A 15218-nucleotide genomic window follows, 5' to 3' on the forward strand; every position below is an offset into this window, starting at 1 on the left:
AACTCCAAGGGTGAATGAGGCGCAAGCAGAAGGGTTTCCAGAACCAGATTCTGGGGACAGCACTTGATCTGTTGCCTCTGGGTGTGGTTCCAATGTGATGAAGGTGATTTCAGATGGATTTAAAGCATTTCTTATGAGAAAATCCCTCCCTATTAGCAAATTTAGGCATGCCCTCCTGCAGCCCACTAAGGCCCCCTCCTGCCTCCTCCAGCCCAGCTAGGTAAATCAGTGGCAGCACCTGGGGGAGTTGGGAATAATTGGCCAACTCTGGACAAAAACCTTCGACTTGAGTTCTTCCTCCTTTAACATTAAACTGATCCCAAGTGTCAGCAAATACCCACAGTGGCCCAGCTTGTGACTTTAGATCTCCCTGAGAGGGTGCCAGCTGGCTGGCAGGCACGGGTTGGTAGCAGTGTTCTCGGGGGCTCTGGCCTGGAAAAGGACCAGCAGGGACATGTTGGGGGTCTTGTCTGGAATCTGTCACCCACTAAGTTATTCATCTCAAGACACATCCACCGAATGACCAGGCTGGAGAGGTGCTGAGCCCAGGTGGGAAGCCCTGCCCTGTAGGATCTGTGTTCACCATGTGTGAGGAGACCCCGCAGGGCTTGGAGCCTCCCTGCTCCAGAACTTCATACCAAGAGAGGCTGGCCCAAGGGGTGGGCACACGAGTGTGAGTGCATTGGGAGTATATATGTGCATGCATGAGAGAGGATATGAGGGTGTGGGGTACAGGTGTGCACACACGAGTGTGCATGCATGTGTGTTTGTGTGTATGCCTATGTACAAGTGCATGTGAGGAGGTGGCAACTGAAGCCTGGACTGTGTTTTTAAAGAGCCTCCAGCAACGTCCACACAGAGTTTCTCAGACCCTGACCCCATTGGCCCTGACCTTCAGGACTCGGGCACTCATGTGCCTAGGTGTCCAGCCAGAGGCCCCTCCAGGGCTATGGTTGCTGATGACATGAGGATTGAAGGCTTGGTGCCTTTATTGAGGGTCCAGCTGTGCCTATGTATTGTGCTGCCCAGGTAGTCCTGCAGCCTGCCCAGGATCGGACAGTCTGAGTGCACAGGGAATCACGGCCATTCCAGCTCCCACAGTGTCAGAGAAGATACAGGCTGAGGAGGAGGGTCACAAGGGAGACCAGCACGGCCCTTGGCTGGAGGTGGAGGCTGAGGGCCCCTGAGTAGCCATACTTGGTCCTGCAGGAAGCCTCCAGCTGGCTCAGTGGGATGGGCTCCTCTCCAGGAGGCTGTGTGTGATCACTAGCCTGGGGACAGACACAAGTCACCTGCCTGTCTGAGGGCAGGAGAATGTCAGGGGTGTGGGGACGGGAGCATGGCACTCCCTCCTCACCTGCTCCACTGCCTCGAAGACCCTTAGCAGGTTTTCAGCCAGGGCACCCCTGACCTCCGCCTCCGTCCACTGTCTCCTGAGCAGCTCAGCAACCAGGTCTGGATACTTGGACACATCCTCCAGCCCGGAGGGAAGGCTGAGATGTGGGCAGAGAGCCAGAGTCTGCACCCTGGGGGTTGAGGCCTGGGGGCCCCATCCCAAGCCCTGGAGCCCTCCGGTCTCCCTCCCTCCACTCCCCACAACATATGGGCAGGGTCTCGCCTTACCTGGACACACCATCGTAGTCCCCACCAAAGCCCACGGCTTCAGCTCCTGCAACCTTCTTGATGTAGTCCAGGTGGTCTGCACAGAGGCAGCATGTGAGGCCCTGCAAGAGGGACACTCGCCCCCGCCCAGGCCGCACCACTGTCACTCAAGCCCACCCACCTGCCACTTGGGACAAGTTGGCCTCCGCTTTGCAGGAAACGTAGTCATTGTAGAAGTTCACCATTACCAGGCTGCCAGTCTGCTTCTGCGAGGGAGAAAGGGTGGAGCTGGGGGCAGGGCAGCCAGGCTGCAAGGGCCAACCCGGAGCAGAGGCAGCAGCCCCACCCTCACCACCAGCTGCAGCACGTGGTCGGGCACGTTGCGCCGGTGGTGGCACAGGCTGTATGCCGAGGAGTGGCTGAAGACGACCGGGGCCTTGGACAGCTGCAGAGCGGCCTCCATGGTGGCCACGGACACGTGGGCCAAGTCGATGATGACGCCCAACCGGTTCATCTCCTTCACAACGCTCTGAGGGGGGACAGGATCAGGGGATCTGTCCGGCCCAGAGGGTCATGGACGACACCCCGGGACCAGGCAGGGTGCACAGCGCTCACTTGTGTTCATACGACCTTCTGGGGCTCATCATCGCCCCATCCTCCACTCACCTGCCCGAAGGATGACAGGCCTTGGCTCTGGGCTTCGTCCTTTCCCGTGTCCACCAGCCAGTTGTCGGCCCTGGGAGAGCAGAGAGCGGGAGCCTCGAAGGGAAGCATGGTTGTCCAGACCCACCCACCGAGCCTCTTCGGGGGACAGCAGGTACCCCAGGGTCCCTGCCCTGAGACCCGATCCGGGGCTGCTCACCAGGGCGTGTTGCAGCTGTGGGTGAGAGTCAGATAGCGCATGCCCAGGTGGTAGAGGGCCCGCAGGACACCCAGGCTGCTGTCGATGGAGTGGCCGCCCTCCACGCCAACCAGACTGGCCACCTTCCCCTCCCGGAAGGCCTGCCGGATGCCTGGGGGTGGGGGACTGCAACGTGAACGGACAGCCCAGCGGCTCTGCTCAGGACGGCCCCCCACCCCCACCTGGCACTGGCACCCACCTGCGCTGTCTGTGACACACAGGAAGGTCTCGGGGTAGAGCTGGCACATGCGCTGGATGACGTCAATCTGCTCCAGCGTCCGCTTCACCGAATCCTTGTTCTGGGTGTCGCACGGCGTGTATGCAGACCAGAACTGGGGGCCACGGTGGGGAGGGGCTGGGAGCCGAGCAGTCGGAACCCAGGCCCTGCCCCTGCTCAGACATACAGGCCTGGGGCTCCCCTCGCGTCCCAGAAGCCCTCCCCACAGCCTGGGTGGCTATCGGAGCCCTCGCTAAGGGCCCAGGGAGGTACGGGGCCACCAGCGAGGGGAGTCAAGGGAGGAGCGGATGGGCTCCGCGTGTGGGCGGGCTCAGGGCCGGACTCTACCTGGGCCCCCACAAAGCCAGCCTTCAGCTTGGGGATGTTGGTGTGTGTGCCGTTCAGGCTGGTCAGGTTGGCCCTCGGGTCCTGAAGCTGATTGTTGAACTTGTTCAGCAGTTGCCAGGGCAGGTCATTGTGCCTGGAGGGGCCAGGAGGGATCAGGACGGGGTTTCAGGACAGCTTCCTCCCAGGCAAGCTGCCCCTTTTCTGGCTCCTCTTCTAGTGGCTGAGGACTAGGAGGGTCCCAGGGTGATTGCTGTTACCTGAACACACCTGAGCACAGGTGAGCTTCTCAGCCGGCCCCACCCCCAGGCCAGGTCAGCGAGCTAAGCCCTAAGGGGACAGGTCTTCTCTCCCCGAGCCTTCCACTGGGGAAACAGGAGGGCCCACACTGGCTGGGCTTCAAAATCGTGGGAGGCGTGGAGGGGGGATGGGCGGTTAAAACAATCTCCATGGATAAGACTGGTTGCCATGGGGTTACTGGGTGTAGGGCCTCGGCGAGATTCACAGATTGAAGATGAAATTCTAGGACTCCCTGGCGGTCCACTGGTTACGACTCCGCGCTTCCAATGCAGGGGCGCGGGTTCCATCCCTCAGCGGGGAACTAAGACCCCGCCTTGGGGCGTGGCCAAAAAAAGAAGTTGCAATCTCCCCTTGCAGGGACTGGGGGGTGGGGAGAGAGGAGCGTGGCCTTCCCTGGGGCGGGGTGGCCAATGCAGCAGCGCACCAGTGCAGAATTTGGGGCTCCCTCCGACCTCCGCTCGCCCCACAGACCCTCTGTGCCTCTGTCCCTGGGCACAGTCTCGCACCATTTCCAAGAGGATCCTCTATGCTTCCAAAAGACAGGCCCTCTGAAGTCTTCCCAGGAGCCGGGAGGCGGAGAGTGAGTTGGAGGAGGGGGTGGGGCAGAGAGGGAGGTGGGAAGGGCGGAGAGAACCGGACCGGACCCCGAGGGGAAGGCGCAGGGGGCGCGGAGGGCTATCAGCCGCTGGGGAGTGGGCCCCGGTGGGGCTGGGGCACCTTCTCCCTGGACCCAGGAACTGACAGAGGGGGACCAGGAGCAGCCCCCAGCGGAGAGGCCTCTGGGAGCCACAAGCTCCAGATGCTGGAAGTGGCCTCGGCCCTTGGGAGGCTGAGAGAAGATGAGAGAAGCAGAGTCTCAGGCCCAGCCCGGACCCTCCGTCTAGCTGTTATCAGCCTGTGTGCACACACGCGTGGGACATTCAGGGAGGCGCCCGTCTGCATCCCTGGTCTGGTGACAACGGGGACACCTGGAGAGGGCCTGACTCCCGCTGGGAGCCCTCCCATGCAGCTCTGCAGGCAGACCCACTGTCCGCAGGACCCTCCCCCATCCCCAGCTCTGGCTTCCTCCTCAGGTCTGTTTCTTCATCTGCTGGGGCTGCCGAGTGCGGATCAGTCACTGTCAATGTAAACACTGTGGTGGGCCAGGTTGTCCAGCCCCCTGGGGTGGGCTCTTCCTGCTGGTGGGAACTGAGAGCTCCCTGGGCCCCACCCTGGGGCTCCAGACTGTGGAAGCTGCCCCAGGTGCCCTGGGCGGGGCTTCCACCCTAGCTGTGTTTTCTGCAAATTCTGAGATTTGACCACTGGGCATGGCCTTTGATGACTGAGAGGTGGATGAACTCCAGTGAGGTGAGGTCATCACCTCATTGTAGGATTGGGGGGTGCTGTCCCTGGGGCAGTGCCACCGGGCAGGACTTTACTCCTTTGCTGGTCTAGGATGTCCAGCCCCACCCTCCAGCTTTGTTCCTCCTTCCTCCCCTCAGCCTCTCCTCCCTTTGTAAGTCTCTGCTCTGTGGGCAGTACCACCTTTTGGAACCTAATGGAGGCTCTCTCCTTATCCACAAAGATAGTGGCCTGGGTAGCATCCTCAGACATGATAGAGGACCCTTCCATTCTACTCAAAGAAGAGAGGAGAGGGTTCCTAGTGCTGCAGAGTGCTAGAAAGAACAACCAAATGCACACTTAGACCAGCTCTGGAATACCGATGTGATGGCTGGAGATGGTGCAGCTATGTTAAATCATGAGGTAACTGTGGGAATGGTGGCTGCACTATTGTGGAATGCTGGGCCAGGGCTTCCTCTGCACTTCTCTGTTGTTAAAGCTACTTCCTTGTTTCCCTTACCTACACTGCTTTTGATTTTGTCAGCCTAGTTTTAGTTTTCTAAGACTTTGGATAATCCCAGATCACAGCATCCTGAGTACTCCTGGCTCTCTGGGCTCTGTGAGCCATCTTACCCCTCACATGGACCTCTGGACATCTCCATTACCTAGACTCAACCCCCTCTCCCTGTGCCCAGCTGCCCTGAGTCCTCCGGAATGAAGGAACAGCTTCCCTGTTTCATTCTGTTGGCATCATCTACCTATGCTTGCTGGCCTGGGATGCCCAGTCCCTGAACCCAGACCTGTGAGACAGAAGGGCCTCCGGGGTGGGAGCCAAGGACAGTGGCCTCTGCAGAAAGCTCCCTGTACCTGTACCTGTGGGGCAGGCGAGCGGCGAGCAGGGGGACGGGAGGTCCAGGATGCACAGGAAGGAAAGTGGTCAGGGGAGGGCTGTGGGAGGGAAGGTGAGGTGCACACTGACCCTTGATGGCCACTTCCTTCTCTAGGGCTACCCTGCAGCTCCAGGCAGGTCTTATGTGACAAGACACTCACTTTCTTTGCTTTTCATGTAGAGCTTTTGTCCAACAAAACCCAACAGCATGTAGTGGTCTCCTAACCTTCCCGGCACCCAAGAGCCAGTGCATGCCAGATACTGCGTGCAGCCAGTGTGCCGGGCACCACGGCAGGCGGCGGGCAGGAGAGCAGGCGGGGCTGGAGTGTGTGTGCAGGTGGTGTCCTTCCCAGGGCTCTGGAAGTCCCCGAGGAGCTGGGACCAGGATCAGGGGAAGGGGCCTGGCCAGGCTTGCCTGCAGCTTCAAGGGGCCCCAGGGGCAGCTGTGAGGACTTTTTCTTTGTTTGTTTTTATTGTTCCAAGGTCAGTGGGAGTCATGATGCGGGGTGGGGGGGGCGGGGGAGGACTTGAAGGACAGGGGTGGGACTTGGGTCTCCAAGCCTCCCCCTGGCTGCAGTGTGAGACCTGACCTTGAGCCTGTGGGAGGAGGGGACGGTCAGAGATGCAGGCCTGACCCCAAGCAGGGGGTGGGGTGGTGGGGGAGGGTAACTGAAGGGGACAGGCGGGCCCAGGTTGTCCGTAACATCAGGGAGTGACAGGGTGTCTCTAGGGTCTTGGCTGGAATGGTACACATGGGAGTGGGTGCCCAGGAGCTTGTCTGGGGCACTGAAGGCTGACATGCCTCGGTGAGGTCAAGCTGGGATTTGATGGAGTCATGCCAGGTGGACGGGGCGGGTGGGTTTGACAAGAGGGCCTCAAGAAGAAGGGTCAAGAGGGCCGGCAGGGTCTCCCCAGTGCCACCCTCCCTGCCCTGCCTGTGAGGCAGGGCACCCAGCCCCACTTCCGGAGCTGGGATCCAGCCCCCAGGAGGTTCAGGTTAGGTTCAGGTGCGCCGGGAGCTGCTGAGGTGCGGGGGCCTAGCCACTCACCCCCTTCCTGCTGTGTTCCCACAGACCCTCCTCTGCTGAAGTCTTTGTGGCCCTGAGATCCCACAAAGAGTCCAGCAAAGAGCAAAGGCCATGTTTCAGTTGGAGAGACCAAGTCTCGGGGAGACAGGGCAGTGCCTGTCTCAGGTCACATGAGCCTTGATCACAGCTCCCCCAGTCCAGATCCCAGGCCCGTCCTGAGTGGCTGCTTACCCGTCGATGACAGGCGTGCTCTGCATGAGTTTCACCGCATTGTCCCGGAACTGGTCTGCAGTGCAGACGACCACCAGGGGCCAGAGCCACCAGCCGGTCCACATGGCACTGTCCCTGGGCACCCGCTGCCTGCCGCTGCTGTGCGTCTGTCCTGACCGGCTGTCCTGCCAGAAGACGGAGGCCTTTGGTCCAGGTGATCGCTGCCCAACCTCCCATTTATCAGTAATCAGCGCATTCCCTGTGAGGGTGGGAAGATGGGAGTTCCTGGACCCCGTGGCTGGGCGTCGCTGTCTGAGGCTGGGCGTCATTGTCTGGGCCAGACCCAGGTGCAGTAAAACCCCAAGGGTGGAGCTGCTGCCCAGAGGACAGGAGGAGAGGGCTGGTTACCTCCATGCCGGCCCCTGAGACCCAGTGCCTGAGTTCTACAAACCAGATTCGATTCTGCGTGCTTGAATGCACCCCTCGGTTTGCCTGTCAGTTAGTTTTATGTTACTTTGGACAGACAGTGGAGCACGTCCCACAGGGGTGCTCCCACCACACCCCACCCTGGTCCTGGGGACAGCATTGTGACCCACGCTCAGCTGCAGGTTGGACACTGGGGCTTGGGGTCAGAAGCCTGGAGTGTTTGTACTTCCTTAGAACTGGGGGCTCACACAGGTCTCTCAGATGGATTTGTTTGAGGACAGACAGGTCTCTTGGGTGGGGCTGTTTGAGGACGCTCCCAGGAGCCGCTGGGACGGGTGAATCAGTGATCCTTGTCCCAGGACTGGGCATCCTGGTTCCGGTGGGCAACTCTGGCTCCTCGGGGTTGCTGGGTTCCGCAGGGCTGGTCTTACCGGGTCATTCACGTTCAGTTCTGGGACTTCAGCTGCAGATGACTCTTGCAAGTTGGTGACAGAGGACACATTTTCAGGAGTTAAGCTGTGGGCATGACCATACATCCTTGGGTGACCCAAGAAACAGAAGACTCAAGGGCACTCAACTACACCCATGGGAGGGCCGGGTACACCCTTGTTCAAACACAAGAGGATTTCCAGGATGATAGCCCCGGAAGACGACAGCCAAGGGGCCCAAGTCTATACCCAGGAGGGCGCGTGCTGTGCGGGGTCCATTCAGCTTCCTCCCTCCAGTAACTCACAGCCTGTGTCCCTTGGTGGGGCTTGGGGTCAGGCTGCTTGTGCATGTGGTCAGACTTCTCAGCCGTGGCATCTGTCTGCTAACAGAAGTCATCATGGGCCCTTCTGCTGGGAGCACCGACCTGTGGACCCGTGGGTCAGGCCCCGCACTCACACCTGAGTCTGTCTGCTCAAGTCGATTGTTCATCTTGGGGTCTCTGATTGCCTGACAGTCTTCCACGCGCTGGGCCTCCTACTCACAGTGCCCAGCTCTGGATCCACGGTTCCCACTGAATTTCTGCGTCGGGCCCTCCACCTCTAGGTTTATGTCCTGTTTCGCTAGAGCTGTTCCCCAAACCACCCCGGCAGTGGTGTTGGGAAGTGAACTTCCAAGCCCTGGAATGTTTGCATTTGGCATTATTATGCCCTCATAACTGAGCAACAGGCTTGCTGGCCTTGCACTTCTGGATCATAACCTGTTTTCTCTCGAAAGTGAAGGGATATCCACAATGCACTATTGCTGAAAATTCAGTTCTTTGTAGGCAGCTTGTTGCCTTCTTGCACAATCTCCTTGAGCTACCTCTTCCTCCTTGGCTCTGCACTTTCTCAGTGACGTGCCTCACTGGAGACTGTTTTCATCTGACCAGCTCCTCATGCGGGGTTGCTGGCTCTGCCGCTGGTCCCAGAACACGCCCTGGAATCCTTCTCTGTCTGCTCCGAGGCACCATGTTCAGTCGGATGCTGGACCTCTGGTACTGCCCCTATTTGACTCTTGTGTTTTTCTCTCCATTTTAGGTTTTCTTGTGCTTTTATTCTATGCGTTTCTATTCTGTGAATTTATGAATGGAATAGTCTTTGAATGCATTCTATAAGTTTCCTTCTTTCTGGATTTAAGCTCTTTTACCCTGTTTTCTTTCAGAAATTACATACTTAACCTCCCAAAGTGCGATCTTGTGTTCCTGTTGTTGGTGGGTCTCTTTTTGCTCCTTGTTCTTCTATGGAAGCAGTATTATCTGGCATCAGTTGGTAGTTCTGTTTTCGTTTCTCCTGTTTACTGGATGACAATGTTTCCCCTGGACCCCTTTTCACCCATTGTGTGTTTTGACCTTTCGGCGCATGTGCAGACTGTCTTCAACCAGCTGGAGGTCTTTGTCACTTCATGCAGTAGCCAAACTGCTGGATACCAGAGCCTCCCAAAGCAGGAGGGGGCCCTTAATGGCAGAATCTAACATGAGCACATCACAGCAATCCTGATTCTCAAAACATATTTTTAGGGACACTCCCTGGTGTCTTTTTCCCCAGGAGTCAGCCTGGCCATGGACAAACCAGGACTGTCCATCTGTGTCCGTGGGCACCGGGGGTCAGCCTGTCCACCATCCAGCCATCCATAAGTCTGATTTTAGCTGTGTCTCTCACTCCCACCCACTCCTGTGACATCTAAGTTGAGCTCCCCTCTGGTTTCTGATGGGCCCCTGCCCTCTGCACCCCTGCTGCCCCCTTCTGTAAATGCTCCTGAAGAGGCTGTCTCTGTCTAAGTTATCCCTCCAAATGGGCTGAATCTGCCAGTCAAGGACCCTTCCTCTCGGGGACACTGCAGGTTCTGCCTGAGTCATTTCCTGCCACTGGAGGGACATGGCAAGGAAATGCCCATCTCAGGCCCACCTCTGACCAAAGGGCTGCAGTGGGTGTAGCTGTGGAGGATTCTCACGGCGTCTCTGCTTCCTCCTGTGCTGGCACCCCATGACATGAGCCTCAGGGGCAGAGTGGGCTCGATGGCCTGGCCCAGGTCCTTTGATTTTAGAGACTCTCTCAGGAGGTGGGACCAGGCTTTGTTGAGAGCACAAGCTTGGGAACAGGCCACCCTGGGTTCACGCTCCTGTGTGGCCGACTGAGTGTTCCAGAACTGGCAGTCTTCGCCTGTCCATCCTTCTTACTCTCTGCCAAGAGGAGAGGCAGCCGGCTCGACCTGCAGAGAAAGCGCCCGGCGTGACTTCCGCGCTGCCATCTGGCTCCTGTCCTGGACACACCATTGGGAATGCAGCCACCAGCCCAGCTCCCCACAACTGACAGCTGGCTGTGGCCCCCTGCCAGCTCCTGGCTGAGGCTGGACTCTGGGCCAGAGACCAGTTGGCCCTGCTGGGTCTGGAAACATGAGCAATGCTAGAGACCCCCTAGTGCCGGCTGGAGCTTTGGAGGATTGCTTGTTCAACAGCAAGGAGCTGGCAGACTGGCCCTTCTCTTGTGGCCAGTGATGGCGTTGGTGACAGTGCCCTGGTCTGTAAAATGGGTGAGTAACCCAAACCACTTTGGGCTGCTGGGGGTGGCCGCGCCCCACAGTCTCTTTGGCAACAAGAAGCCCCCGGTCCACAGCAGCTGAGGACATGTGCTCTCCCCCAGGGTCCCTGGGAGAATGGCCAAGCCTTGCCGCCTGCTCAGCTCTCAGGGGAGCTGCCTAATTGTCTATCTTAAAACGTTTTCACTTTTTATTTAAATAAAAAGAATAATATTATTAATTGGAAACATCAACATCAGTTCAGTTCAGTTCAGTCGCTCAGTCATGTCCGACTCTGCAACAGCACGCCAGGCCTTCCTGTCCATCACCAACTCCCGGAGTTCACTCAAACTCATGTCCATCGAGTCGGTGATGCCATCCAGCCATCTCACTCTCTGTCGTCCCCTTCTCCTCCCGCCCCCAATCCCTCCCAGCATCAGACTCTTTTCCAGTAAGTAAACTCTTCGATGAGGTGGCCAAAGTATTGGAGTTTCAGCTTTAGCATCAGTCCCTCCAATGAACACTCAGGATTGATCTCCTTTAGAATGAACTGGTTGGATCTCCTTGCAGTCCAAGGGACTCTCAAGAGTCTTCTCCAGCACCACAGTTCAAAAGCATCAATTCTTCGGCTATCAGCTTTCTTCACAGTCCAACTCTCACATCCATACATGACCCCCAGAAAAACCATAGCCTTGACTAGATGGACCTTTGTTGGCAAAGTAATGTCTCTGCTTTTTAATATACTATCTAGGTTGGTCATAACTTTCCCTCCAAGGAGTAAGCGTCTTTTAATTTCATGGCTGCAATCAGCATCAGTGATTTTGGAGCCCAAAAAAATAAAGTCTGACACTGTTTCCACTGTTTCCCCATCTATTTCCCATGAAGTGATGGGACCAGATGCCATGATTTTCGTTTTCTGAATGTTGAGCTTCAAGCCAACCTTTTCACTCTCCTCTTTCACTTTCATCAAGAGGCTTTTGAGTTCCTCTTCACTTTCTGCCATAAGGGTGGTGTCATCTGCATATCTGAGGTTATTGATATTTCTCCCGGCAATCTTGATTCCAGCTTGTGCTTTTTCCAGCCCAGCATTCCTCATGATTTACTCTGCATATAAGTTAAATAAGCAGGGAGACAATATACGACCTTGACGTACTCCTTTTCCACAGCATCACTTGCCGTAATCAGAAGGAACATGGTGACAATAAACACACAAAAACTAAGCAGTACTGTTACATTTTGGCCGGAGCCACAGAGAGGCGTCCAGGGAGCGGTCAGAGTCTGCCTGGCTCCTCGTAAACCTGCCCAGAGCAGCCGAGGTGCTCACCGGAGCTCCCGGGTCGGTGCCTCCAAACCGCCCCCATCTGCACCTGTGCCCACAGGGGCGCAGCCCTGACACAGCCTAGAGCAGCCAGAGGACCCGAGTCCACAGCCCCTGCCCCTCGGGAACACACACCCGGTGTGTGAACAGACACGTGCAAACACAGCTAACTACACACCCACATCCCATGCACGGTCACACAGGCGCACTGGCACAACTGCCTGTGTGCAAAGATGCCTGTGCCCTGACAGACACCAACGTAGCAAACGTGCCGACGCCTCCCTGTGACCCAGCACACGCATGCACCAGGACATCACAGACGAGACCTGCGTGTGCAGACGCAGCACAGGCTTATAAGCACACCCGTGTGGACTTGTCCGTGTGATCAGACACACACAGACGCCAAGATGCAGACGTGCACACAGGCACATATTCAGCACACCGATATAAACTCACAGTAATACATAGGTTCACGGATGTGACCACGCAATCACACACACTCTTACCCCAGGCCTGTCCTGTCACGCGCACAGCATGCAGGCTCAGCCTTGCAGGCGCCCTCGTCTCCATGTCACCCCACACAGCCCCCATGTCCACCTCGGGGCCTGCAGCCCGGCCCTCAGCCCCGCGACCACCCACAGAGCCCGGTACACGGCAACCCCCAGTGGGCCTGGAGGCAATGGGGTGTGCTGGCGCGTCCTGGGGAGCCCTGGGTACAGGCCCTTCAGACCATGTGACCTCTGTGTCCAGGCATCCTGAGGCCTCTCAGCTGTCCAGGCCCAGTTGTGAAGCCGCCAACCAGATCTCTGCCCCCACCCCTCATGGATGCCCCCCCCAGGGTGCCTCTAGGCTGCTGGCTTCTCCACAGTCCTTCTGGTCCCCACTGTCCCCACTGTCTCCCTCTGTCCCCTCTGTCCCCACTGTCCCCCTCTGTCCCCACTGTCCCCACTGTCCCCAGTGTCCCCCTCTGTCCCCAGTGTCTCCCTCTGTCCCCACTGACCCCACTGTACCCCTCTGTCCCCTCTGTCCCCCTCAGTCCCCCTCTGTCCCCCTCTGTCCCCAATGTCCCCCTCTGTGCCCTCTGTCCCCCTCTGTCCCCCACTGTCCCCACTGTCCCCACTGACCCCTCTGTCCCCCTCTGTCCCCACTGACCCCACTGTCCCCCTCTGTCCCCCTCTGTCCCTCACTGTCCCCCACTGTCCCCCTCTGTCCCTCACTGTCCTCCACAGTCCCCCACTGTCCCCCTCTGTCCCCCTCTGTCCCCCTCTGTCCCCCACTGTCCCACACTGTCCCCTCTGTCCCCACTGTCCTCCTCTGTCCCTCTCTGTCCCCTCTGTCCCCTCTGTCCCCCACTGTCCCCCTCTGTCCCCCTCTGTCCCCTCTGTCCCCCACTGTCCCCCTCTGTCCCTCTCTGTCCCCACTGTCCCACACTGTCCCCCTCTGTCCCCCTCTGTCCCCACTGTACCCCACTATCCCCTCTGTCCCCCTCTGTCCCCACTGTCCCCCTCTGTCCCCTCTGTCCCCACTGTCCCCCTCTGTCCCCACTGTACCCCACTGTCCCCCTCTGTCCCCACTGTCCCACACTGTCCCCTCTGTCCCCACTGTCCCCCTCTGTCCCCACTGTCCCCCTCTGTCCCCCTCTGTCCCTCTCTGTCCCCACTGTCCCCCTCTGTCCCCCACTGTTCCCACTGTCCCCCTCTGTCCCCACTGTCCCCCTCTGTCCCCACTGTCCCCCTCTGTCCCCCTCTGTCCCCCACTGTCCTCACTGTCCCCCTCTGTCCCCAATGTCCCCCTCCATCCCCCTCTGTCCCCCACTGTCTGGGGTCAACTGCACAGCCCCACTGGCTGCCCCCACTACTCTAAGTACCATGGTCCACTGGACACAGCAGCGGTCCCTCCCTCAGGGGCTCCAGAGACACTCCCAAGAGGCCCTGGCCCTCCATCCACCCCTAGAACCCCAGCCCATCAAGCCCTCTCCTCACCCACCCGCGATGCACTCACCCGTCGGGCACCTGAACTGGTCCCTCTCAGTTCAGACTCAGGCCTCACCAGGCATACAGTAGGTATCCACTAATGGCTGCCCTGCCGGGTGCTGCCTAAACAGCCCTCCTGCAATGGGAGGAGACAGGCTTCCTGCAGCTCAGTGAGTGCTGGTGCCCAGGCTCCCCAGGAACGGGAGGGCGGGCTCCCCTCAGGTCACGAGACCTGGGGGGTTGTTTCTGTTTTTCTCAAGTTGCACCCGCCCCTGAGTTTCACAGGCGGCCTCGGAGGGGTGAACGCTGCACACGTGTCAGCTGGTCTGAGTTTCTGCAGACACGACAGGCAGGCGTGCCCGGCACACATGGCCCACCCAGACTCAGCGCCCTCTGACCCTCAGGCTGGGCCTCAGGCCCAGGGCAGGCCAGACAGGGCCACGCTGGGTGACAGGGAGTCGGGATCCCCAGACAGGCGGTGGGGGGATTCCCTCGGACAGGCTGGTGGCATCCAATGGAGGGCTGAGTTAGGAGTTGTGGGGCATCACAAGGATAGCTGGGCTGGGCCACGCTCCCCCTCCCCCGACACCAGGCCTGCAGCATCATCTGGTAGCAGGCAACCTGGCACCTGAGGGGATGCCACCCCACCCTTGCTGCTGGGGTCCAGGGTGATGGCTGTGTCCAGGGCTGGAAGGTTTCTTCGCTGCAGCCTGGCCCAGAGGCTGGGGCCCACGTTCTATATGTGTAGTACTCTCGACTCCAGGAGGATCTGAAGCAGGCAGGGATCGGAATGTCCTCTGGCAGAGACTCAGACCAGGAGAAGGTCTGCGTGGAGCCCCAGCCCAGCTGGGGGCTGGCTGTGCTAATTGGTTTCAGGATTCTGAGGTTAGGATGGGGGGGACACACCCTGGCAGCACTGGCAAACAGCTGGCAGACAGCTGGCGGTCCCATCCCCACCCAGGGAGGGTCCCAGCAGCCCGGGTGGGGGCACAGTGCCCCACTCTCAACCCCTCTGCCCTGGCCCCCTCCTGGTTCACAGACACTGACTCTGAGTGGGGACAGCCCCTGCCCCAACTCTCAGCTACTAGAACTGGGAGGAATGGGACGTCATAGTGGGGGTGGGTCTTATATGGGGATGTAGCATGAGAAGGGGGCTCCAAGAGCAATGTGGGTCTTAGCGGAGAGTGGCAGAGCTGGGGGGCCACCTGCCAAGGCTCTGGAGCAAGTCGGCTCCTTTGATCCTCCCCTAGAGGGTGCTGAGAGTTCAGGAGGAGGGCTGGTTCAGGGTGGAGAAGGGGCTGAGGGTCTGACCCTGGGCACCACAGGCCAGGGCCTGGGGGAGGCGGCCACGTGCGGCCCCTGCCTGGACGGTGATCCCCCAGTTCCATATTTGGGCTGGAACCCCTTTGTGGGCACAGAGGCTGGAGAGGAGGACTTCCCCTGGGTCTGCCCAGGGTCTTGGCATCACTGGATGGGTGGGAGGGCCAGAGGCGCCAAGGCCGGGGTGGAAGGGGCAGATTCCTACTTTTGATGTTATTACTCTTTGTAATAACATCTTTTGATGTTATTACTGTTTGACATTTTTAGCATGTTCAATAAAATGGAAAAATAATTAAAAGAGAAGAATGTTTCAGCAGGCTCTGCACAGAGATGGGGGTGGGTGCCCCCCTACTCCAGGCCTTCCACTCTCAGGGCCTGGCTCCTGGC

General features: G+C 58.8%; 1 protein-coding gene across 2 annotated transcripts; it reads right to left on the reverse strand.

Annotated features, from left to right (window-relative positions):
* Nucleotides 1-989: 989 nt before the first annotated feature.
* On the reverse strand, nucleotides 990-13716 carry DPEP1 (dipeptidase 1). 2 transcript variants are annotated; one of them, XM_088830564.1, is made up of 11 exons: nucleotides 13540-13716; nucleotides 6834-7754; nucleotides 3069-3201; nucleotides 2703-2835; nucleotides 2465-2615; nucleotides 2269-2338; nucleotides 1955-2131; nucleotides 1784-1868; nucleotides 1624-1699; nucleotides 1358-1493; nucleotides 990-1271 (listed from the first exon to the last, which is right to left on the reverse strand). In XM_088830564.1, exons 2-11 carry the CDS (start codon nucleotides 7139-7141, stop codon nucleotides 1104-1106), a joined length of 1437 nt encoding a protein of 478 aa, XP_088686690.1. In that variant the 5' UTR covers nucleotides 7142-7754; nucleotides 13540-13716; the 3' UTR covers nucleotides 990-1103. The 2 variants fall into 2 exon arrangements, with proteins under 2 accessions (XP_088686690.1, XP_088686691.1); XM_088830565.1 differs by lacking the exon at nucleotides 13540-13716 and having other exon boundaries at nucleotides 6834-6997; nucleotides 7670-10447.
* Nucleotides 13717-15218: the final 1502 nt, after the last annotated feature.

The sequence above is a fragment of the Moschus berezovskii genome, chromosome 22, assembly GCF_049115385.1.
Source record: "Moschus berezovskii isolate FMDL1 chromosome 22, NW_MosBer_1.0, whole genome shotgun sequence".
Lineage (NCBI taxonomy): Eukaryota > Metazoa > Chordata > Mammalia > Artiodactyla > Moschidae > Moschus > Moschus berezovskii.